This window comes from Castor canadensis, chromosome 2 (genome assembly GCF_047511655.1).
Source record: "Castor canadensis chromosome 2, mCasCan1.hap1v2, whole genome shotgun sequence".
NCBI lineage: Eukaryota > Metazoa > Chordata > Mammalia > Rodentia > Castoridae > Castor > Castor canadensis.
The window spans coordinates 97,813,399-97,836,449 of NC_133387.1; the positions used below are offsets into that span (position 1 = coordinate 97,813,399).

At 41.3% G+C, this 23,051-nt stretch overlaps 1 protein-coding gene across 1 annotated transcript in view; it reads left to right on the plus strand.

Annotated features, from left to right (window-relative positions):
* The window catches only part of LOC141418072 (POU domain, class 6, transcription factor 2-like), a 40,867-nt gene that overhangs the window by 15,383 nt on the left and 2,433 nt on the right, over nt 1–23,051 (plus strand). Inside the window, exon 2 of the mRNA XM_074058074.1 lies at nt 11,798–12,004. Coding sequence (XP_073914175.1) covers nt 11,798–12,004 — 207 coding nt within the window. The remainder of the gene's footprint in view (nt 1–11,797; nt 12,005–23,051) is intronic.

The following is a 23,051-nucleotide window of genomic DNA, read 5'->3' on the forward strand; positions in this document are numbered from 1 at the left end:
TCTAGAAATAGGAAAATTAAAATATACACATAGATGGGGAAACTTTGTGAGAGCATGGTGAAGCAGAACCATTGTTAACAAGTAAGAGTTATAGAATCCTTACTGTGGAATCAAGATGTATAGAGGTCATGACTGTGGTGTGGTGTTCTCTGCAAAGTGTGAAGGCAGTCACCACCATATGCCTGTTGCTTCTACTATTCAGTAGGAAACCGGAGGGTTTTTTTGTATTGTTTTAGTTTTTGTTTTGTGATGTTAGGGCTTGAACCCAGGGCCTAACCTTGAGTCACTCCTCAGCCCTTTTTTGTGATGGTTTTTTCCAAATAGGGTCTCATGAATTATTTGCCTGGGCTGGCTTTTAACCATGATCCTCCTGATCTCTGCCTCCTGAGTAGCTAGGATTATAGGCATGAGCCACTGGCACCCAGCAGAGGTTTCAATTTTCCTGGGAGCTCAGCAGTCCCAAAGGACCAACTTCCCACCTACCCCCATAAATAAACCCAGTCTTGATTGTTACCTAGCCAGTTTCTTTTTTATAATTATTATGACTTAAAGGCAAGATTTAGAATAGTCAGATATTTCTCAACTTCCCAAGATCTTCAACAGTACCTGCACACAGTAGGCATTTGATAAGTGCAATACTGAAAAGAATTTTCAATCATATTGACCTTCTTCAAAGATTTTTCTTAAAAAATAACTACCACTTTTCAAGAGAGAATAAGAACTTATTTCAATGAACATAGCTATCCAGTGACACATTTGAGCATGTAGACAATCAGTCTTCAAAGGGAGGGAACTCGGGAGATACCCAAAGTCATTGACATTTGCAGAGGTTTCCAGGAGGGAAGAGAGCATGGAGAACTCTTGTGGTCTGCCATCTTGATTGTTCTGTCTACTGGGAGCTTAGGCTCTCTCTATTGGTGGGTTGGTGGTGCCATGTGAGAGCAAGATGTACAAAGCAATTCTATTAATCCAAACGAAAAGGTTTGCACAAATTTACATGGCAGGGTAATTTTCTGGTCTTCTACAGTGGAAATGAGTGCAAATGGCCCAGTATAATCATACAGCAGGCCTTCAGAAAGGATATACAGAGTGAGTGAGTGAGTGAGTGAGTGAGTGAGTGAGTGAGTGAGTGAGTGAATGAGTGAATAAGTGAATATTTGAGTGATCAATCTGTGCTTGAGTAAGTGCATGAGTAAAACACCCTCTGAGTTCTGAACTATTACAATAAAGCAGAGGGATTCTGCCAGTGAAAATGCTGTCGATGTCTATATATATAAACACACAGGCATACTTTTTTAAATTTTATCATTTTTACATTTACTTACATGTGTACATGTTATTTGGGCCACCATCCTCCCTCCTCCCTGTCTCCAGGCAGAACCTGTTCCACCCTCTTACTCTCCAATTTTGTTGAAGAAAAAACATAAAAGAGAACAAGAAAAACATAGCATTTTTGCTTGTTCAAGATGAAGATAGCTATACAGGGAGATTCCTTGTGTTGTTTCCATGCATATGTGTATTACAACCCACACTGGCATACTTTTAATGTGTAAAATATTAACATTTACAAACAATAGTCAAACAGGTATGCTCAAAGCCTTTAAGTATATGCTACCACAAGCAAAAAATTCCAAGGGGAAATGTATGTGCTAACCATTAGCAAAAGACTTTCTGAAGTATTGAACAAAATGGCAGATTCTACCCATTTCCAAAAGGACTCCTCCAAGCTCCTCTTTCCTTGCCCAAATTCTCATTTCTTTCTGAGATCCCCAAATTTGGAGAATTTGGAAATTTATTTTTCTTTTTCTTGCTGAGATTCTCCAAATTCTCTTCCTTTGATGAGGGCCTTGTTTTCTTGATTCTTAGAGAACTACTTTGTATCACTAAGAATTTATCCGCAGTCACAGCTGAAACCAGTCAACATTCATTCCAACATTATGCCAGTCTTAATCTATTCAGGCCACTATAACAGACTACTGTAGACTAGAAGGTTCATAAACAACAAAAATTTACATCTCACAGCTCTCTGGGCTGAGTATAACATCAAAGTGCAGTCGATTTAGTTAGTGTTTGATGAGGGCCTACTTTTTTTTTGTGGTATTGGAATTGAACTCAGGACCTACACCTTAAGCCACTCCACCAGCCCTTTTTTGTGATGGGTTTTTCAAGATAGGTTCTCATGAACTATTTCCCCAGGCTGGCTTCGAACTGCAATCCTCCTGATCTCTGCCTCTTGAGTAGCTAGGATTACAGATGTGACCCACTAGTGCCCAGCTAAGGAGGCCACTTCTTGGTTCACAGGTGGCCATCTTTATTGCTGTGTCTTCACCTAGTAGAAGGAGTCTCTTTTATAAGGACACTAATCCCATTCATGAGAGCAGAGCTCTTCCACCTAAACACTTCTCAAGGTCTCACCTTCAGATACCATCACATTTGAAATAGGTTTCAACACGTGAGTTTGGAGGACATAAAGATTCAGTCTCTCAAACTGCTCAACTGAATCTTGCAATAGCTCGAGATAATGTTTTGCAAAACTGGCTTCCCCTCTCCTGTCCTCCTTCTAGAAAAATAAAAAGTATGCAGGGCAATAGACGTAAAACAGCCCTATGCAGAAACCAAAAACTCCTATAAAATCCAGAATTTGCCAATGTGATTTTCAACATAGTAGACTATAGTTTATACACAATTTTAAAACTTGTAAAAACTGGGAGCAATGATGCACACCTATAATCCCAGCACTGGGGAGACTAAGGCAGGAGAATTTAGAAGCCAGCCTGGGTAACATAGCAAAACCCTGTCTCAAAATAAAACAAAACCATGTGTTGATGGCAGGCACCTGTACTGTTTTCAAGAAAGGATGCGTTTCCTGGACACTGATGGCTGTCCAAGAGTAGACTAGAAAGGCAGTTACAATGACTCATCCCTTAATTCTCAACTCAGTGTAATGCCACCTGTGTAAATTGAGCCCTTTACTAAGTCTTTTTTCTATTAATGTTTCCTAACACTTAAGTGGGAATGCAAATAAAAGAAAAACTTTTAAAAATAGCAAATCTCACAATTGCAATGATATATGTAAATACAGATTATGGTGCATCTTAAAATAAAAATTTAAGGAACAATAAAACCACCTACCTCCCAAGTGTGGAGTACTCTAGATACAGTTGTGGTATTTCTGTAGTACCAACTGTCAACAGCTCAGAAATGGGACCAGGCTGCTAACTTCATTTTGCCAAAGGACCCGAGAAAAATTCAGGTCCAATAAGGATGATCATTGTATCAATTGAGTTGACTCTTACCTGGGAGGCCTGTCAGCTCCCTGAGATGTGGGGTTTCTTGTAAGATGTTTGCTCTAATAGGCTGCAGAGCTAGGGACCAGCCTGTGCTCTATAAGCAAATTGTTCCTACAAATCACCTTTGGAGTTGACATTATTCATCCTGTCTTATGTCATTAAGATCTGTTAGGACTCCTTCATCTTGCTTCATCATTTGTAATTGGAAAACACAATAGATTTCTTCATTCCAAACAACAAACAAACAAATAAAATGTGTTCAAAAGTGTGTGTGGGAGTTTGGGATAGTTTTGTGTCTAATTAAAGGTAAGAGAGGAAACAGACCTATGAAAACATATTTTTACTATACCTTATTATTACCTCAGTAATAGTGCTAATCAATTCTGAGAAACCTTTTGAACTTGATCCATAAATAACCAGGTCAAAAGTCCTCCTGACTTTTCTGTTCTTTTCTCAGATAGCGTGTCACAATTGTCTCCTTTGGTGGGCGCTGGCTTTCTCTGTTATAACTTTAAGATTGTTAAAAACTGCAGAGGGAGTTTAGCAACTAACGTATTTGAATAATATCCATTTTTAAGAAAGCTGAAACTTCGACAATCAGTACTAGAAATTGCAGCCCATTCTCTCAGAAATAAGCCAAATTCATAGTTTATGAAAAATATATATTCTGCTCGTCATTTAAAATGCTTTGCTTCTGGTAGCTTGTTAAATCTGTCTTCTCTCTTCTCCCACCTCTCCTTCTTGCCTTCCTTTCTCCTTTATTTCTCAAGCATTCTTATTTGACAAAGCTCTGACATGGTGACCTATGAAATCATCTTTTTTAGTGTTATTGACTTGATTTTTGAGGGATAGGCAGTCCTTTTCAACCTTGTGGCGGCAATGTTCCTTTCTCTGCCCTGGACAAAGTTCAGGTTTTTGCTCCATGACTTCTCTGGGAACTCTTGGGTAATGCCATCTTCTCTGGTTGCAAATAAGACGTCCAGTTCGCTGACAATAATCAAAACTGCAAACCTAACATGAAATATCACCCACAGCAGCAGCAGTCCTCAACTAAGCCTCCTTCCTGCTGCCTACTATGTGGGAAACAATTGCCAGTCCCTCTTTCTGTCTCCATTGGAAGGCTTCCCCTCCTCCTCCAGCTTGCTAATGATACTTCTGGTCCCCCCAGGTGAGCTGTGGGTATAGGGGACAAAAATGACCCCATCCATTCACTGGCCCAGAGAGCAGATGACTCAAAACAACTCTTGGTGGCACTCTCATCAGTTCTTCCCAGGCCTGACTGGCACTTTCCAATGGCACATTACTTTGGGCAATGTATTTTCTTCCAGCTACCCACTTCTGTCTCCTCCAGTTCTACTCACCAAACCCTTCTCTGGTACTGTTCCAGTGCCCATTTCCCAGGGGGTTCTCTAGGACCAGTTTTAAATGCCTCAGATCCATGACATTAAATCTAAAGAAACATCTTTGCCTTGCTATCAGTGGATGTACATCTAGTTCCAATGCTATGAAGTGCTCTTTCTCTCTCTCTCCCTATCTCCTCCTCCTGTGCCTCCTCCTCATCTCTTTTCTACTCTTCCTCTTCCTTTTACTCTTCCTACTCCTTTTTCCTCTCTTTCCTTCCTCCTCCTCCTTTACTTTCCTCCTCTTCTTTCTCCTCCTCCTCCTTCTTTTCTTCCTGTCCACCTGGTCCTTCTTCTCTCGTCTCTGACTCTCTCCTTCCTCTACCTGTCTTTTTCTGACTCCTCTCCTCTAGGTTCAAAAGCCATAATGTCTCACGTTTGCATTCCTCAAGTGTATGTTCCCCAAGTTTGAAGGTACAATAATTCTTATTCCAGTCACTTTTATTAAACTCGAGCTAAGGAGAAAGCTCCCCATGTCCCACCTCTTGGGGTGAGGAAGATATACAGAACTTCCTTGAGCCTACCCTCACTGTGGAAGTCTTAGTGCTAGAGTTGTCTAAATGGCTTTCAGAGACTTCTATATATTCAGCACATGGTCTAGTCTCCGCTTTGTAATGCAACACCTTTTGAACCCTGGGGTTCAAAAATTTCCAACTTAGTGTTCCTTTATAACACAAGAAAGATTTAAGTATGTTCCATGGTAAGCTACTATTTTCTGTTCTTATGATGATAAACTATTTCCATGGTGAAATTGTAACATTCAAAAGAATCCAAAAACTGGGTGTAGCAACACATGCCTGTATCCAAACACTTGGGAGGCTGAGGCAGGAGGATCACAAGTTCAAGCTCAGCCTGGGCTACATAGGGAGATTCATCTCAAAACAAAAACAAGAAATCAAAAGAGCTTTCACAATTTGGTTCAAGGCAGGGGCATAGCTCAAGTGGTAAAGCACCTGCCTAGCAAGTGTGAGGCCCTGAGTTCAAAGCCCAGTAGCATCAAAAAAAAATGTGCAATTTGGTGCAAATGTCCAGAAGTTCCCACACAAGCATGTAAACAAAATCAAATAATGAATGAACATCTGATGAACACTTACTGACTGGTAAAGCACAGTGTTGAGTGCTTTTCATGGATTATTTTATTTTTAGTACAATAGCCTTATACAGTGAACATTATTATTCCCATTTTATGGATGAGAAGGTAAATTTCTAAGAGGCAAACTAATTCACCGATGATCTTCCACTGGTTAATGGAAAAGCCTGGGTTTAAATCCAGCCAGTGGGGAATTTGCTCCCTATGTACACATCTTAAACCTGACTAGAGTGAATTGCCTAGAACAGCGTTAAGAGGTTTCTAGGGAAGATGATTATTTTTATTGTTGTTTGGGCTGTTTTCTTCTTTGTTCAAGGTAGGGTCTCACTGTCAGGCTCCAACTCTCCATCATCCTGCCTCAAAGCTCTAGGGTTTCAGGCAAGTGCCAGCCTAGATATTGCTGTTTTATAACATCAGTTTTCCTACAAATTGTTCTGCTCGTGATGTAACAGAAAGTACCATTTTAAAGATCCTGACACCTCTCATTCTTTGCTTTTGTCTGTGAATGTGTTTCACAAGTTGAAACAAAACTGTAGAGCACCCACTGGGCCTATTTCTGACTGCAAAATATATCAAGTAGGTGGATATTTCTGGGGCTAGAGTACCTATAAATACCATAGTAAAAGCATTCAAATGTACATCTTAAAATACTGTTTCTCATTAAAGAAATGTGTGTTGTCCATTGCTTGCAAGTTGGCTTATTTGTCTTGTGTCCTGCGCTTTGGTGATTCCACCTTTGAGCACATTGCTATTCCCTGCCCTCTGCCCGTGCCAGATATTGTTAATCAATCATGGCACTCCTTCTTTCTACACCTTGAAACTCCCAGACCTTCTGGATGCCAGAGCCAACCCATGGGCATACAAGCAAGATTAAGCCTATTCGTCCTTGGCTTTGTGTCTTCCTCTAATTGGATGCTGTCATCTGCATTTATCATCATGCCTTTCCCATTTTCAGATTCTGATTCTCTGTGAGAGTCCCTCTTTACAGTCACATTTCTCTTATTCTCCATCTTGGGCATAGCTAAATGTAAGAAGACACTAGATTGCACCTTGAAAAATAAGTTCTATTCATGAAATAATGGCATCCCTTTACTCTGTCTAGAACCAATGCCCTAATCAGAGCTGCCAAAACAATTCTAAGCAAGTTTAACCTTAAACCTGAGAGCACAATGAGCTCATACATAATGAATGCATTATATGAAAAAGACGAAATCCTCTCTTGGAGGAAGGAAAATACCTGTGATTAGACCAGAAAGAAGATAATGATTAGGTACTTTCATTCGATGAGGTAAGCGCTCCCCACTCCCCACCAGTTCCTCGTCTCTCAACTGCTTTAAGCTCTCTTTGTTCAAGTATGGACAAAGTGACACTAGTGTTAACAAAAGCCTCTTGACCAAAAAGTGCTGAGGTTACACAAATATTTGGTGAACTGTCTCAGCTGATGCGTTGAAAGACCTGAGGAAGTCACAGATTTACAGCATTGACGGCCTTCCTTTTCTTAAAGACATGGGCGACAAAATTACTTGTCAATTTGACATCTGCAATCACATCCTCCTAGCAGAGTTTAACAGCATATCATAGACTATAACAACATGTGGCCCATCCGATGACTTGTCTGGGTGCCTGGGCTTCTGTGACTGCTGCTGATGACACCCACATGTCAAGAGCAAATACATTCAGAGCACTCATTCCTTCAGTCCTGATTCAACCCTATGAATATCTCAGCTAGCCAAGGCATTCATTGAAACAACAGCCTGAGGACCCAAAGTTGCTACATGGCTCTGAGCTGGAGGAGTTTACAATCATCTCATGGCAGTTTAAATTATAATTGCTACTAAATTAATAATAGTCCCAGTTCGATATAAGCCACCCAAATTCTTACAGAAATAGGGATCTTTTTTGTGTGGGGGTGGGGGTTATACTTGGGTTTGAACTCAGGGCCTTGTGCTTGCTAAGCAGGTGCTCTACCACTTGAGCCACACCCCCCAGCAGGGGATCTTTTAATATGTGTGCTAATAAACACTAATGATTTCTATGCCAACGATTCATTGAGGCATTTTGCTTCACACTTGGACAGTTACAATAGCATCCTAGCAAGTGATCTCTTGGTCTGTAGTCTTTGCTGCTTCAGTTCAATATGTCACAGTACCACATTCACACCTGAAATCGCTTCATTTCAGCCTTCCTCTCCAGCCCCCATCCAAACCCATTCACTGTAACCTCTTGACTGGATGGAATTTGACCCTTCTTGGCTGGCTGGTCTCAACCTCTTACTTTCCCGGTTGGCCTATTTCAATTCACCAAATCTCCAAGACCCTTCTGGGACTCTGTATCTTCTGTGGAGTCTTCCTGAACCAGCCCCTCCTTTCTTCCTCTGAATTAACTCATTCAGTCCCAATATACTTGATCACCCACCTGTATGGGCATAGAGATTTTTATCAGATTCTCCTTAATCACTCATTTAGTGCCTATTTCTTCCCTAGAGTTGGTGAAATCTTTGCATTCCATATCTTATGACCCCCACCCTGTCCCAACCACAGCTTCTCAGCAGGCTACATGGTGCAGAACTCAGTGCATGGAGAGAAATTTACCACACTCAGTAGCTCTGCCAGGATCCTCAGCATTTTAAGAGATTGTGAGTTAGTTTCAAAAATTGAATGGCTTGAGTAGGAGTCATAGCTTCCCTAGTTTGGGGGAGCTGGGTAGTCAAACTCTCCAAAATTCTAGTTTTAAGACTACAAGTGTCTCAAAGAATCCTCTTTGCTCCCAAACCAGAGATTCCCTATTTCCTTGTCAAACCTGTTTTAATTTCTTGACCTCATTGAAATATATAGATGCAAATACTACCCTTGAGTCTCAAAAGGCTTGTAATAAACATGATTTCCACTGGTAACTTTGTACTTCAACTCCTCTCAGCTCCTTATTGTGATCTTGGTGAAGTCGAAGTCCATGGGGGAGTTCTAATTTGTTGTGTGAAGACGCTAAGGGGAATCAGAGCCAGCCTAAATGTAATAGGCTCATCAGAGAATTTTTAGACAATCCAGTGTGTGATCATCCCTACCCTTCAACAAATGGGAACAAATTACAACCAGCATTTTTCTATATTTTGAAGACTAAGACAGAATTCCCCACATGCACTGACAAGTGTTTGGCATGCTGAGATGGTGATCCCACTGCCCCTGAAAATGAGAAATGCATAACTTCATCAAAGGCTTCCTGACTTTAGAACCACTCCTAACCCCACCCCTCACCTCTTAGGCAAACTCTCTTTATTAAAGGGCTCCTTCCATTGAGCCATTACACACGCTTCTTCCTCTCACCCTGCTGCTGTCCCATCCTTGATAAGCGATGCTCAGGGAGAAAAATGAAGGCAAGGATGGAAAAGACATAAGAGGCACGTGTTTTAGTAATGCTGCAGCTCAGCATTGGAACGTGAGGCTGTAACTAGGGGAGAGGATGGTGTGTTCACTTGCATTTGCCTTTCTGTTTCTTCCTCCACCCAGAAAGCACACCTCATTACCATGAAGCAGCACAGACTCATGTCAATCATCTCGGGGCAGGATGCCTCTCTTTTTATCACAGGGTGTTCTGCACCTGTCATGAGCCGTGGCTCACTCAGAGGCATTCTCTCAGGCTACTTACTCCCACAGGCTCCTAAATACACTGACATCCTGCCTAAAATAGAACTCACAACCCTCCACCTAAATGCACTCATCTTTCTCAGGCTTTCAGCTCAAACCAAGAAGATGGAGCAGGGTGGCAAAGGTCTAAGACACTGGGAGCAGCCAGAGAGGGTGCGTTGGTTGCTGAGTTTTCACTGTGTATGTGTGGAAAAGGGAATTATCCAATGTAGCCTGGAACAGGAGCCCTGCTCCCCAGGCCTCTCTTATATTGCCTGTGGGGATCACAAGAACCAGCTCTTGGGCTGTTTAATGCAAGACCACTCATCAGTAAAGTACTTATGCACTATGATCTATTGACGTGGACTCCTCCTGACCTTGCTCACACTGATGAGACTTGCTCATTGTTGATGCTGTGGGACAGAAGTAGCAGGCTTGCTTCAGGAGTCTACAGGCCTGCCTGCTCCCTGGGGGATGGCTGGCCACTCTTGCAGTAATTACTTGACCTTTATCAGCATCCATTGGCAACTGCCATTGATACTTGATATTCATAGAGCTCCTCCATTAGCGCCATCCCACAGGGGCTTCTGTAGAGGAAGAAGTGCCATGTGGGGCTTTCTCCAGCACAGTGTGTCCCCACTTACTTTGGCCTTGAGGGTCTCCATTCCCTGTTGAATCTGGAGTCCCAGTGACAGCCGAATGGGAAAAACAGCTGACTGAGAAACTATGTCCAAAGCTCTGTGTGGGTGCTGTGGGGATAGAAAGCAGTGTCATTCATAAACCCAGTCCACATCAGCTTATCATCTAGAGGGAAAATGCAACTAGGATCGGGGCATTGTCTATGAGCTCATGTCTTCCAGGGTCCAATGTCCTCCCGGTGGTGACAGCCAGGAGGCAAATGGAAAAGCAAGCATTTAAGGACAACTAGATCAGGACTCTAGTTCCAACTCAGTCACCTACAAACTCCTCCACCAAGTGTCTTCAAAGAGTTCCTTTACACCTCCATATAATCCCCACTTCATAGACTTGTTATAAGACTATAGGACGAAAGAAATCTTACATGTGAAAACACCTCCTGAGACATAATTACTGTGTCTTGGTGACCCCTAGGCCAGGTCACCATGGTTCACATCTGGGAGGCAGCCCTTGATGACAACAGCAAAGCAGATCTGCCTAACTGTCCTAGGGTGCACACATGAGAAACAGCAGGAGTCCATAACAGTTGGAAACACACCATAGTTTGGGTTTTTGCAGATTAAACCCTGAAAATGTATGAGTAAGGTCTATATTTCCAGATTATATAGACACCCTGGACAGTTCACATGATCTAGTCACTGAAGCCAGAGCCTCCTGGAGGTGGAGAAAAGCCTGTCCTGGCTCCCCTCACCCACCACAGAGGCCCAAACCTCTAATGCTTAGGCCCCCAGTTTAAAACCCAGCAATGACTCACCTCCTCGGGCAGTCTCCAGTAGTCACGTCTCCTCGATTTGAAGAACTTCAATCATTTATTTATGATCCTAATTCTCTGAAGCCTTTGGAAAGCTTAGGTCCCTTTACAAATGTGACATAGCTAGTGGGTGGCACAGCTGTGAATAGAATCCTATCTCCTTGTTACCGGAGCCCAGTCTCTCAACCACCATGAGCACCAGGAGGCCTGAGGCCCTCTTATCTCACTGGAGTATCAGGAAGCTGGCCCTCATCTGAAGAGACACCAGGATATAGGTAAAAGGCAGGGACAGATGAAAAGATGTAAGGGAACAAGCTAGGGACAGGGGATCCCTAGAGCTCATGATATGTGGCATCCTCCTGGGGAAAAGGTGCCACTCCCCAGGCAGATGAAGTCTTGAGAGTTGAGCTCTCTTTCTTCCTCTGGCTCTGAGAGAACACAGAAGTCTGAGCTCCCTGCAGAAGCTGCACATTTATGGAGTCACTGATGCCTGGTTTTCCTACTATGTAGCCCAGCCTCAAACTTGAGATCTTTCTGACTCAGACTCCCAAGTGCTGGAATTACAAAGGTGAACCACCATGCCCAGTTTCTGATTTTTTTTTTTTTTGGTGGTACTGGAGTTTGAACTCAGGGCCTCACACTTGCTAAGGCAAGCACTCCACCACTTGAGTCACTCCACCAGCCCCAGGTTTTTTGTTTGGTTTTTTTTTTATTATTTTTAAGTGAGATACTTTCTCTTTCCTCAATGAACTCAGTCTATGTGCAGCTTTCTTTTCTCTAAATGCCCATCCCTGCCACTTTCTTCCACACCTCCACACCTCATGACATATTCATAGATTCTGAACTGGCTCCAGTAGCTTCCTACATGACCAGTGCCCCTGTTGTTTTCAATTGTATGTGCAGATCCTGAACTGAGTCTGGCTCCTCACCTTTTGGCCTGTCTCTTGCAGATTATTGGGACCATTCCACTGATGCCTAACCCTGGGCCTTCAAGCCAAACAGCAAGCGGCACTCAGGGCCTTCAAGTGCAGCCTATCACCCCCCAGCTCCTGACCAATGCCCAGGGCCAGATCATCGCCACAGTCATCGGGAACCAGATCCTGCCTGTGATCAACACCCAGGGCATCACACTCTCCCCCATCAAGCCAGGCCAGCAGGTAAAGGCCCCATGCCAAGGTAGCCATCCCATCAGGATGGCTTTCCTTATCTCCTTTCTCCTCTTCAGTCAATCAATGTAAAGTAATGCTTGCATTACAAAATATTTAGTCTCACTAATCCTAACATATCAATATTTATGGCACGTAGCTACATTTCTCTTTCTTAGTGAATATAGGTGGTAATTTAGCCCTCTAATCTAAAAATAAGAATGTATTAAATTATAAACAGAGATAGTGACCTAAAAGCCAATTAGAATGTGTCCCCCTTTATTTACGTTTAATATACTGAGTTTTCAGATTTTTTTGAAGTAGGGTCAAAAAGAAACCAAGACTGCTTATTCCTTAAGTACAAATTTAAAAAATTATTAAACACCAAGAGAACCCTGCCCTCACCCCAAACTGATGCTACTGTGACTGCTATCTACAAATAACAGAGCAAAAAATAGGAAGTTCTGCTTGGTCAATTTTGCTAAAACCATGATAACAGTTCATTTTTTCATTCAAATATCACTTGAGCACTTCCTAGGTTTATATGAGGAGATGCTGGGTATACAGTTCTGAAGAAGACACAGTCCCTGGCCTCATGGAGATTCTGGTTAACTGGTTCCTTCAATGAGAATTTTTTTGATAACCTACTATACAGCAGGCCCCAGCTAAATACTAAGACACAGATGGAAAGAGAGATGCTTTCTCATTAAGGAGCTCCTCATCTGGTAGAAGTCACAGATATATAGGCAGATTCCATTATGCAATAAAGCAGAAACTGTCCTGTAACAGGATGGGTAAGAGTGTTAGTCCTCCCAGAGAAAATGGCATGGGAATGAAGTTTTGCAGGATGGGCACACCTTAACCAGGTAAATAGTGAGCAACATCCAGGCAGTGGGAATAGCAGGCACAAGGCAGGGCAATGAAAAAGGAGAGGGAATGCTAAGACACAGAGGCTGGGATGTTGAGAGCCATTCATGAGACTAGATGGGCTCTATAATCAAGCCAGAAAAAAAAAAAAGGGCTTTGCCTCTGTGTGATCTTGATTATGCTACATGTCAACTTTGTGCTCAATTTTCCTGTCTGTAAAATGGTACCTACCTCAAAAAGTGCTTGTAAGGATTAAATGAAGTGATTGGAATAGGGCCTGACACATAGCAAGCACTAATTTAATTGTGGTAGTGTTGGTGGTGGTGATGGTGGTGGTGAAGATCATTTACCCTAGGAATCTACAGGAAGCATGTAAAAAGGGGATAGGTATACTCAGTTATTTCTGTTTGTTTTTAAGAAAACATTTCTGATGGCACTATGAAGGTTGAAGGGATGAAATTTTTACTGTAAACAAAGCACTTAGGGTACAGTAGTAAAACAAAAGCCAGAATTACTGAGAACATGTGCTGGACATCTGAAAAGAATGACCTGGGGTCTTACCAGAGCCTAGGACAGGAGAACTAGATCTGGGAGTCACAAGGACATTTTTTTGTTGCTGAAAAGAAATGAGACATACAGAGAAAGCATAAGGATCAAGAGAAGAAAGGAAGACCCAAGGGTCATCTGGGAAACACCAGTTCTTACAAGGAATGGGAGAGGAAGGGGGAGAAAAGAAATGGTAGGATAGGTAGGAAAAAAACCCAGAGGCCAGTGACCTGTCAACCAAGGGTTTCAAAACAAGTATCAAATGTTGCAGAGATGAAAATCAAGTAAAGCAATGGAGAAACACCAATTCCTCTGTTTCTTCATTGTGATGTTTTAAAATGAGGTCATCTTTAAACACTATGAAACAAATAGCCTGTTAACTGAGTAAATCAAGAAGAGGTGGGTCAGACGAAGGCCCAGATTTAAAGATGAGCTATAACACTAACAAAAGAAAGATGGTGGAATGGAATGATGAAGACTAACAGTGAGTGACAGAGTACATAGCTTTATGTGATGTTTGGGAGACTGAATAATCTAAAACAGAGAGCAAGGAAATAAAATGCAAAGGAAGGAGAAAAAGAAAGCACCAATGTCATCATTTATCTACAGCAGTGTAAAAAACTCCTTCCAGATACCTCAGCCATTGCATCCATTCGGTTTTTGATCTAAAGACATAAACAGCACATTCTTGATGACATTTGGAGACTATGCTTGGAAAATCAATTTGCTTGTTCAATTGTTATTTAAAAGTCTGTTCTTGCAAATATTTATTGGCCACCTACCATGTATCAGGGACTGTACCAGGAAGCTAGGTTGTGTTGGTGGGCAAGACAGATACCATGAGCCCTTCCTTCATGGAGTTTACAGTCTAACAAAGGAGATGCACATTCATCAAAGACTTGTAGAGATGTGTTCCTAAGATCTGCAGCAAGTGTCATGAGAAAAGAGTGAGGGGAATTCGGGACAATGATCAGCAAGGGAACACTGCCTGGTGATGAAGAAAAACCAAGCCAGATCTGAACACACTTCCTGGAGACATAAGACCTTTGTCTTCTTGCTCTAAATCTAAACTCCCAGCTTAGGAAACCAAGGTCCCATGACCCTTCTTCCTCCCCAGCTGGATCCCAGGCAGTGAAGAAGTCCTTGCCAAACTTAGTACTATCCATCCCCATCTCTCAGCTGGTTTATTTCTTTTACTGTTTACAAGGGTCCATTTGATTCTCTGTCTTGTAAATGGTAAACATAAGGCAAGATTCTCTCTTTCATTGGCTTCTTAAACCTTAGTTCTACCTGTTCCAACCATGTTCATTACTATCACATGGGAGAAGATGCCACCTGCCTCTTTTTGTACAGTCTGCTAAAAACAATTTCTGTCAGCAAAATCAAGTTGTAAATTGCCTTAAAAAGTGATGAATTAATTAGAAAAAATTAACATTTAATATAAAGTAGCTCTCACTCTCACCTTGAATTTCAAAAGTGGATATGTGGGTGACAGACTACTTGTTACATAAAATTCCCACTCTAGATTTGAGGCATTACAATGTTTATCTGGGAGAAGGGCCTAAGCAAGGAATGGTGCCACTCTTCAACTCCTTGGTACAACAGCCATCAGTAACCCACACCCACAGTCTTTCTCAAGCACACAGACATACCTCCAGAGCTTCCTCACCTGCTCCCCACCCCCAACCCTGGAATGAAGCATTGTTACCACTGAGGGAACAAATGATCCTCTGCTGCTCTAACCACTACACCTGCTCCTCACTGCAGAACTGAGATCTAGCAACTGGGAAGAAACAACCAGTTTCTTGGGAGTGCACCTTACAAACTCATGTCAACCAGCATCCCAAGTAACGGGATTCCCTTTGCAGGTATAATTGCATGCACACTGAAGAATAAATGAGCACAGCTGGCACAAGTCACAGCAGGCCCCAACATGCCTTTTGTTCAAGACATAGAACAGTAGTCTATCCTAATCCCAGAAACACCAAGGGAACCAATAGCAAACCTGGTCAGAAATATCAGAGAGATGGTGGAATTAAATGAGTGGCTTTATTTCTTGGCATTATCTCTAGTTGAAACATTTTAGATTGTGAAGTATAGGTAACAAGTTGAGCACATAAACAGAAGATATGCAAGTCTGAGTCTCAGATATAAGGATCATGAAATTGCCAGAGTCAAAAAGTAAAAAGCTCAGAACCAGAGGTTTAAGAATTGTGGTGTTCAATTTTTTTCTTTAAATATTACCTTTTACATTGAAGAAATATAATATAGACAACCACTAAAAAATAAAGGATTTCTATCATCCAGTAGAGAAGTTTCTCAATTTATTTTTTCAAGTGATTTATGCTAAATGCTTGATCTCACAAGAACATAGTTCTGACAGTAAAATATGCCATAAATTACAGAAGCAGTGTTCCCTAATCCACATTCAGAAGGAAGTCCACTTTCACAAAGTACATTACAAAGCTCTCAGACCAGATGACCCACAGTGATTCATTTTCATTTAAAAAAATAATAATAATTACATTCTTAAGTATTACACCTACCTAACTACCTACCATTAACTAAAAGAGCCTGAATAAAATCTAAGAATGGAGTGTTCACCACTCTTGACGGTAATTTATTCCAGTGATAAAAGATTAAGAAGAACCTACAAAGCTGTCATTCTGAAATACAAACAATATTTGAAAAAAAAAAATACACCAGGATCCAATAACCCTAGATAAAGCTTCCACAATATCACATCACAGATCCTTGGTGAACAGCACAAGAAGATAAAAGCCTGAAAAGAACTAGATGAAAAAGAGAGAAGACTGATGGAGTGACTCAAGTTTTTAGAGTGCCTACCTAGCAAGCATGAGGTCCTGAGTTCAAACCCCAATACCACAAAATAGAGAGAGAGAGAAATCTTTATGTGCATGAAAAAAATACTTAATACAAAAAGTTTCAACGGAATTCAAAAGTAACCTTTTGTTCCCCCACCTCAGGATTCTACAGCTGTGCTGGCTCCTGACAGCACCCACACAGGGCTTTTGGTGACCCCCACTAAAAGTCAAACCAATGATTCCCAATCCCCTGTGATTTCCCCTGATTGTCCTTATGACTAAGTTAACGGTTTCTTCATAAGCCCATACAGGCTTCATTTTTTGTGTATATTTTTTTCTTTCTTTGACTAAATCCCAACGAAAGTTAAGGGAAGTTTTTAGTATCATGAAGGATGGAGAGATACATGAGAGGGAAATGGGAAATGTTACACCTTGTAAAATCAAAACATTGACATTTTTTCAAAAATTAAATTAAGTACCATATCTGTAATATTTGGAGACTATTATCCATGAAATCACTCACTTTTTCTTCAAAAGTCAATCTTGTTAACAGAAAGCCAATGGGAGGTGGCTTATTCAAATTAGTTCTCTTAAAATGCCATGTGATCATCACAATCCTCAATTTTTTTCAAGTAAATACAAAATTCTACTTACTTATCAATTTTTTCAAGACAAACTTCCACTTCTCAGCCCTGGCCTGAATCACTGTTTCCCAATTTTTTCTTGGAGTCATCCAGAATGAGACATAAATTAGGCATTTCCATCCATAATATACAGGGGTTTCCCTAGATTCCAAATCAAATGAGCAATTTGGCCTTCCAGCCACATGGAAGGGCATCTCACATCCTTGGTTTTACCTGTCACTTCCTACCAAGTTCAGCTGGCATGCCTCATGTTCTCTGTACATTCTGTGCCCTGCTGCACCTTTTCCTACCTTCTCTGACTAACAAATCCTGCTCATCTGTCCTATGGGATGTGGATCCATTGTCCCTCCAATGTGAAGCCATCCTACATTTCTCCCTCCCTGCTTTCCTGCACACTTCATTCACTTTCAGCAAACTGCTGTCATTACACCTGAAAGGCAGGGACCAAACTGACTCAGTCCTGACCACAGTTACAGCCCCAGCCCATGGTGGGGGTCAGTCAACTGTGATTCATTGAATTGCTACTAAATCATAGTATTTCACTGTCTAGGGTAACAGCCATGCTTCCTGAGAAGGTAAGCTCAGGCTCTGTAGGTCTTTTCCATTTTGTGTCTTTCCAGTGTCTTCCTTCATTTGCCAGTATGTTCCAAGAGAGCTTGAGAAAACCTTCCTCACAGTGCTGTCTTCTCTTTTGATCTCTTTTCTGAACTTCAACCTTTCCCCTCTCTGCAATTTCCCACCTTATTATCTCAGCTGCATTGAATCCCTCATTTTCTGCTCTGCACTAAAATCCCCTCCCGCTTCCTCATATGTCCCCTCTGAGCTCCAGTTGCATGTTCCTCAAATGTCAATGACTGACTTAGTCATCCTGCCAGTGTTTGAACCTCTCCATTAAATCCTCCTCTCATTCTCTTTTCTCTCGTCACATCCTCACACCCTCATTATGCCTGCCTTTCCTCTCTCTTGCTTGAATCCACTGGCATTTCTGACCTACTTACTCCCCTACAGACAGGAGGGTATGTACTGGGGTCTTCTACGTGGCGCTTTCTTCCTATATAAGTTAAAGAGATGTTTCAGAGTCACAGAATAGTGCTGGAAGGAATAAGTTTCCAAACCTGCACAAAGGATAGCTTCCTTCTTGCTTTTGCAAACTGCCCTCGGAGACAGCTAAAATCTCCACTGATTTATTCCAGGTCCTCAAAACAAAATCCTTATGTCAACCCAAAATCCCTCAGCAAATTGAGTACTCCACTCTTGCCCTATCCACAGTAACAGGGAACTCCTCAATAAGACTGGGGCCTTCATTCTATCCTCCAAATTAGTAACAGTTCTTATGATATCTGGACTCTGGCTTCTCTTGTCTAGACACAATAATCTACTCTCTTCACACTTTTTCCAAAAGCTCCTTTCAAAACCTGCCTGGTGTCCCAATCACCAGCAGCAGCACCTGAGAACTGTTAGGAATGCAAATTCTTAAGCCCTGCCTCAGGCCTAAACCTCAGACTGAATGAGATCACTGAGGTAGGGCCTGGTGATCTGGATTTTTTCAGCCCTCCAGGAGATTTTTTTTTTTTTCTTTTATTATTCATATGTGCATACAAGGCTTGGTTTATTTCTCCCCCCTGCCCCCACCCCCTCCCTTACCACCCACTCCACCCCCTCCCGCTCCCCCCCCTCAATACCCAGCAGAAACTATTTTGCCCTTATCTCTAATTTTGTTGTAGAGAGAGTATAAGCAATAATAGGAAGGAACAAGGGGTTTTGCTGGTTGAGATAAGGATAGCTATACAGGGCATTGACTCACATTGATTTCCTGTGCGTGGGTGTTACCTTCTAGGTTAATTCTTTTTAATCTAACCTTTTCTCTAGTTCCTGGTCCCCTTTTCCTATTGGCCTCAGTTGCTTTAAGGTATCTGCTTTAGTTTCTCTGCATTAAGGGCAACAAATGCTAGCTAGTTTTTTAGGTGTCTTACCTATCCTCACCCCTCCCTTGTGTGCTCTCGCTTTTATCATGTGCTCATAGTCCAATCCCCTTGTTGTGTTTGCCCTTGATCTAATGTCCACATATGAGGGAGAACATACGATTTTTGGTCTTTTGAGCCAGGCTAACCTCACTCAGAATGATGTTCTCCAATTCCATCCATTTACCAGCGAATGATAACATTTCGTTCTTCTTCATGGCTGCATAAAATTCCATTGTGTATAGATACCACATTTTCTTAATCCATTCACCCACAGAGTGGGAGAAAATATTTGCCAACTATACATCAGACAAAGGACTGATAACCAGAATATACAGGGAACTTAAAAAACTAAATTCTCCCAAAACTAATGAACCAATAAAGAAATGGGCAGGTGAACTAAACAGAACTTTCTCAAAAGAAGAAATTCAAATGGCCAGAAAACACATGAAAAAATGCTCACCATCTCTAGCAATAAAGGAAATGCAAATTAAAACCACACTAAGATTCCACCTCACCCCTGTTAGAATAGCCATCATCAGCAACACCACCAACAACAGGTGTTGGCGAGGATGCGGGGAAAAAGGAACCCTCTTACACTGTTGGTGGGAATGTAGACTAGTACAACCACTCTGGAAAAAAATTTGGAGGCTACTTAAAAAGCTGGACATCGATCTACCATTTGATCCAGCAATACCACTCTTGGGGATATACCCAAAAGACTGTTACTCCAGAGGCACCTGCACATCCATGTTTATTGCGGCACTATTCACAATAGCCAAGTTATGGAAACAGCCAAGATGCCCCAGCACTGACCTCCAGGAGATTCTGATGAAGGTAAACCTTGATAGCACTGATGTCATTTCTCTTCAAACTAATCTATTGTATGCATGATTCAGAAAGATGCCAGCCGGTTCAAGGAGAGGACATGAGTCCCGAGGTCCCTCCCTAATGCTCCAGTTACTCACTGTGTCCTCGTACCATACACAGGTTCAGTCTCTGCTTCATCATGGCTCCCAGCACATTTGTACAGAGCCAGACCACCTCCATTTTGCCTTTGCAGATTTGGAGAGTTCCCCCCCTCCACCACCACCACCATCAAATGGATTTCTCTGCATTAAATCCTTTTCAATCTTACTGCTCATAGACACTCTTTCCCAGCTTGTCTAGCATATTCAGCATTCTATTCCATTTTCCAAGATACTTGTCACCCTCCTCCCCCCCATATTTTTACATCAATTATGGATTTAATTAGTAGGTGCTTTATTCCAGGCACTAAAACATTATTAAGAATATATAACATAACACATGGAAGATATCCAGGAGCAGTGGCACAGAAAGTCACATAAGCCTTTCCCATGGACTGCCATTTCAATCTCTGTGCCAACCAACACAAACAAACCAATGAAGCCAGCCTGTGAGAGCCAGCAGGAAACATAAGGCTTTTCAGCCTCTGAGTCCTGTCATCCCTGCTTGCCATTCCATGTGACATCATCCCTCCCCAGGCTAATGAGAACTGTCCCTGTGTGTTCACTCCCCATGCTCTCAGCCTATTTGCACCTGGCTCACAGCTCCAAAAAGGGCAAGAAAGTGATCATGTGACCTCAGACACAGGTAAACTTCAGCTCCTCTAGGCAGTCTAGTGAGGGTATAGTGAGCAAATGGAAAATATGATGATACAAAAGGGTTACAATGCCAAGAAAACTTAAATCTGGAATACTATTGATAACCAGAATTAATTCTACCAGCCAAGGAAAACTTGAGATGTGTCCCCAGAAAACACTAAAATCCTAACAACATTTTTTTATATTCCTCTAGCTACTTAAGAGTATTATATTTTCTTAAAAATATGAAATTTTAAATACTTACAGATCTGTAGAGAATAGTTCCTAAAGAATAAAAATACTCTAAATTTCATATTAAAACATAAGTGTGTTATATCGTCACACGGATAGAACCTAGTGACCTATACTAGGGATCCTGGACTCTAAAGTAAGGCTCACTGACCTACCTTTCTGAACGTATCTCATTCATTCCCTCCTTTCTGCCATTTGCTGTCTTGCAACCCATATTGTCTGGGTGCTAGCCCAGCACTGAGAGCAGTGAGGCCTAATGGAAGGAGAGGTGACTCAGAAGTCAGACTTACTTGCGCTCATAGGGTACTTACTCCAGCTGTGTTGGTGAGTCATTTCATGTCCTTAAATCTCTGCTTCCTCCTCTGTAATATCACCAACACCTAAGAAAGAAGGCTATTGCCAGAATGTAAAACAATTCTTACAAAAACATGTAGAAAACGACCAATAAAGAGTGTCCACAGATTTGTCCTTTCAAGATTAAGTCAATGTAACAAAACATCTGCTTCCAGAGAAGCTTCTCGCTTTCCCTTTCCCTCTAGGATGGAAAGGAACAAGCTTTTCCTTTAGGCTTCCAGTTATTCCCAACTTCCTCATTTTCTTCTGGTGAACTATTTCAATTTCTGTGGCCAGTTATGTTTTGGGATTTATACATCTATTCCTTTTGCCAATAATTATACAATTAAAATACATATGATTTTTGAGATTGTCAGTATCAAAAAATACAACATAATTAAATCTCATAACATTTTTCTAATGCTGCATATTTAAGGTATATTAAAATTTTAAACTGATCCCCAGAATTGTTTCATGAAATAGGTTAAATCTCTGCTTTGTCTTTTCTTCTTTAATTTGTCTCTTCTTCAATTTTGAGCATTTTAAGCAAAAATTTCTAAATTTAACACACTAAATTCATTAAAGTAAGAGTATCAAAGACATAATGCTGTTTCAGAGTTTACCTGAAAAAAAGAATTACAGTTTGGGGATGGAAGGTAAAAGGTGTGGTACCTCTAACATCATCATCCTTTTGAAGAAAAAAGTTGAAGAAGGAGAGGTCAATGTCTGGGCTGATTTGTCGTGTACAAAGGCTCACAGTGCTTCTAGACGTAACAGACCTGTGCCTACCCTCGCACCTGAAAAATGAGGTATATAGGCTCCGTTACAATTCTGCTCTTTTTATGTGTAATCATTTTGATTCTTGGCAATTAAGAACCTTTAAGAATTTTTATAGTGTTTCTTAACTGTCTGGTTAAACTCTAGAGAGAAATCAGGACTTCGGTGTCCTAAAAAGAAGTTATTATTTACTTTAAAAGAAAAATATCTTTCTTAGATTCTTAATAGATTCTACTCTCCCTTTGACTATGTAGACATGCAACACGTTCTTAAAAGAACCATTTTATTTTTCTCTCGAATTTCTTCCCCTGCATAGCTTCACTGAGTGTAAGCCCCGCTTGGTTTAGTGATTCCTAAGTGAGACTGCTGCCTCATCATTTTTTCTTTACTAAGTCCTGTCTGAGGAAGAAATATTCAAATTGATTATTGTCTTATTCAGTTCTTAATGGTTCTTTACCCCACCCAGGGCCAATAAAATATTGATGGAATGGTAAAACTGCCGACTACCTCATGATTCAGTAACTCAAAACTGTAAACAGCTTTTGCAAGTAACAGTCTGTAGAAGGACAACTCAATAGGTTAGAAGAGGTAGATTGACACATAAATACCCATTAGATTCTATTAAGTAAATTAAAAGCAGATTTAATCTTTAATAGGTGTCCTTACAGTATAAAATTTGCTGGATTATATGCTCAGCAGATTGCCTAATTACCCTAGGCAGATGCTTGATGCATATTAATTTGGGTTCCTCTGTCAAGAGCATCATTTGTTTATCATCTAGGCACCATTTAGCTAGCTCAGTCACAATAAGGGTGTTCATTTGAAATGTAACTTCAGGCAATTCAGTAGGAGGGACAGTGTGGCATCCTGGCAAAGGGCCTAAGCCACAGAGTGGAAGCCTGGTTGTGATGTTTAGCAGCCACCGGGCCTTGGGCCAACCATCTACTTATCATAATGGCAGCAGGTATATCTGCTTCATGGGAACAGAACAGCCGGGGAATTACCTTAAGTGCATTTCCATTTTAGTAAGGAGTTCCTTACTAACAATGCTTTCAAGGTAAGTTGTTAACTTAATTGTCAAAGGCACTCTAGATAATTTTAAAAATTGGTAATCCCAAAGATTGGTGATGATGTGGAGCAACTAGAACTCTCATACAATGCTGATGGAAATATAAAATGGTATAACCATTATGGAAATTAGTCTTGGAGTTTCTTAGAACGCTTAACATGCATTTGCAGTAGGAACCAAT